The 3,087-nt window shown below is 29.3% G+C and overlaps 1 protein-coding gene across 1 annotated transcript; it reads right to left on the bottom strand.

The window, feature by feature from the left end:
- Positions 1-924: 924 nt before the first annotated feature.
- LOC119667331 (leucine-rich repeat-containing protein 57-like) lies at positions 925-2,640 on the bottom strand. The gene is made up of 2 exons (XM_038076621.1): positions 2,500-2,640; positions 925-2,084 (listed from the first exon to the last, which is right to left on the bottom strand). Exon 2 carries the CDS (start codon positions 1,896-1,898, stop codon positions 1,182-1,184), a length of 717 nt encoding a protein of 238 aa, XP_037932549.1. The 5' UTR covers positions 1,899-2,084; positions 2,500-2,640; the 3' UTR covers positions 925-1,181.
- Between the last annotated feature and the right edge of the window lie 447 nt (positions 2,641-3,087).

Below are 3,087 nucleotides of genomic sequence, written 5' to 3'. Positions count from 1 at the left end.
AATATTGATCGCTTGTAATAAACATATTGCATATATCTCCAGTAAAATGCCCTGCCAATATTATGAAAATGGTTGAGCACCACATTTTCAACAAAAATATCTGAGTATAGCTAAACAAACTGGACATTTCTCTGTCCAAACTGAACATTTCTTGTCCAAGCTGGACATTTCTTTTCCGAATTGTACTTTAACTAATGTGTCCGTGTACATCGTTGGTTAGAAGAAAATTAAAAATTTGGGGCCATTTTGCTTACTGACTTGATAAAACTATCATCTTTGAAAATGAGAGACTTGGTAAGTTTATAGATTTGTCAGTTTGGTCAACTTTTACTTAAATTGAGAAGTCCACTTTGTTAGTACGCTAATCATTGCGATCATTTTACGGGTCCTTTGGTTTGCGTGTGAACAACTCTACTCCGTTGTACTGCAAGGGGTTATTATTTAAGCTAAAGCGGATTTTAGGCACTACATTACCACTACAACCTAACGTAATCTAACCACATTATCAATAATACTACAATAACATAGAAATTAACTTTAAATAATTAATAATAATTATTATTACATTTTCAGGAATTGATTGTGATATGCTATGAAAATAAACCTAAATAAATTCCCTTTTTCAAACGACATAGTACCAGAAAATGTTGCGCCTAAGTAACCTTCTAACTACGTGCGTACTTAAACGGTTTCAATCTATCACGACCATGAAAAACTAAGGAAGGCAAGTGTAGAAGCAATTAATTTTTATAAACATTTATCGGAAATATTACATGAATTTAGAAATAAACTATTTAACAATATTAAACAAGAATTAATTTGACTCTATTAAAAATTCAATAATAAATATAAATAATATTTTACAATTAAATTACAAATTTGGGATCCGAAATCTTGAATATAAGCAATTATTTGTAATACATTTTTTGTGACTTTGTTTTATCCAAAATATTGAATGTTTACAAAAATAGTTGATATAAATTGGACCCAATCACAAACGCAGGCTTCTATACTCTTAACAAATAACAGAATTAATACCAAAGTTTACTTTTTATAAATTAGATAAATTAGACAATTAAAAAGTTACTGACACACAAATTGCAAGGCAAAAATATTAAATTGTGAATACACTAGACTTAATAGATATATAATAAATTAATTATAATAGTGGCAATTAATTATTAAAACATTTTCTTTTTCACTGCAGTGTAGCGTTCCATATAGCTGTCATATCCATCGAGCTCCGTAAACTGTTTGTTATTAAAGAGGTTACCATCGACAGCCAGATTACATATTTTTGATTCTTTAAGTATATGTGGCGTGAAAGCTGAAGCCTGCAAACAATTTTCTTCCAAACGCAATGTTTTCAGTTTCGGACACGCCGCTATATTTTCCGATAAGGATGATATTTGATTTTGGTTCAAGTTTAACTCGGTAATGTATAGTGTGCCCACTTCATTGGGCACGCTCGTAATTTGATTCCGAGACAAATCCAGTACATCCAGATGCTTGAGTCCAGACAGCATGACAGGAAAATCTCGAATTTGATTATGACTTAAATTTACGGTTTTGAGATGACTACAATTTGCTAGTGTCTTTGGAATCTTAGTTAGAAAATTATCCATAACCAATAAAACTTCTAATTTGATCAAATCGCCCATTACATCCGGCAGTTCAGTTAATTTATTTCCGCTTAAATTTAAATGTTTTAACAGCGTAAAGCGACCTAAATCGTCTGGAATCTTTTCGAATCTATTTTCTGACAGATCCATTGTCTTCAATACGTTGGGATAAGTTTTAAGCTGCGGCGGAAATTCCTGTAATCGCTGTAAGGATATTTTCAAAATACCGGTCTTTTGTGCAGTCTCCAAATGCTGTTTTATTTGTTTATTCCCCATTTTGATTATTAAAAATTACTTTTTGATTTAAGCGCAAAAATTATAACAAAATAGTGCACGGAATATTGTTAATTAGAAATTAATTGTTGACAGTCACCTGTTTACTTTCGTTTCATCAAAACATGAAATTGTTATCGATAACTTCGAGCTGTCAAAATGCGCAATGTGTTCGGAAATAATTTATAACTTAAAAATATATTGGATATCAGTTTAATTAACGCATAAGGCCGTGTGCGAATTCGAGTAAATTGATGATAAATTGAGGGAAATAACAAATTATGTCGGTATGGCAGCAAATGTTGATATTTACCAAAATTTCGAGTAGATAGAAATTAAATTAGATAAAAATTAGGTAAATTATGTGTTACCATTGTGAAAATTTTATAAGATGTTTAATAATTAAATTAATAAATTTGAAAACTATTAACCAAAAATAATAAATAAGTACAATAAATAAATAAATAAATATTAACATAAGTGCAGTGCAAAAAATCCCTAGGAAATGTCAATTTACTTTACTATCAATTTGTTCGAACACACACTATTTACGTGATTCCTAAATGTTTCTCTATTATTAGTTATTAGTTAAAATAAAACTTACTGAAAATTTTAACTAAAAATCGCCTTATTTATTTTCCCTTTAGATTGTGATTGTTTACTGTTCAAACTTGTTCTTAAGTTCCCTTTTGTCTTCTAAGAACCGACATATGGGCAATTTTTTGTCAAACCGCCATCCAAAATATTTTCATTTTTTTCTAAAATAAGAACTCAGTTAAATTTTACTCTTTATTTAATAATATTTACTGCCCATACTTATCAAAGTCCAACACTTCCTTTGGCTTTTAGTAATCATTGAATGTTTGTTGATTTTAAATAATTTGTAATTTTTTATAAAACATTGAAAGCAAGTAATGTTCTTTAAAAAATCAAACAATCATTCAACTCGATTGTTGAAATGAGAATCAATTCATTATTAGAACCTATTGTTAAATAGGGGGCGGATTCATACGATTATGTTACTTGCATGTTCTTTTTATACAATTTTACATCAATTGCAATAAAAATCATTACCCTAAAGCATTACGCCTTTAAACGAATTTTAAGATTGGAAGGTCAACCATTAGATAGCAGGAACCTAACAAAGCAATTTCTTACCTTGGTTATTTAGTAACAACTGAAATTCTATCTT

Source organism: Teleopsis dalmanni, chromosome 1 (assembly GCF_002237135.1).
Source record: "Teleopsis dalmanni isolate 2A chromosome 1, ASM223713v2, whole genome shotgun sequence".
In the NCBI taxonomy this organism is placed as follows: domain Eukaryota; kingdom Metazoa; phylum Arthropoda; class Insecta; order Diptera; family Diopsidae; genus Teleopsis; species Teleopsis dalmanni.
This window is presented reverse-complemented; position numbering and strand designations above follow the sequence as displayed.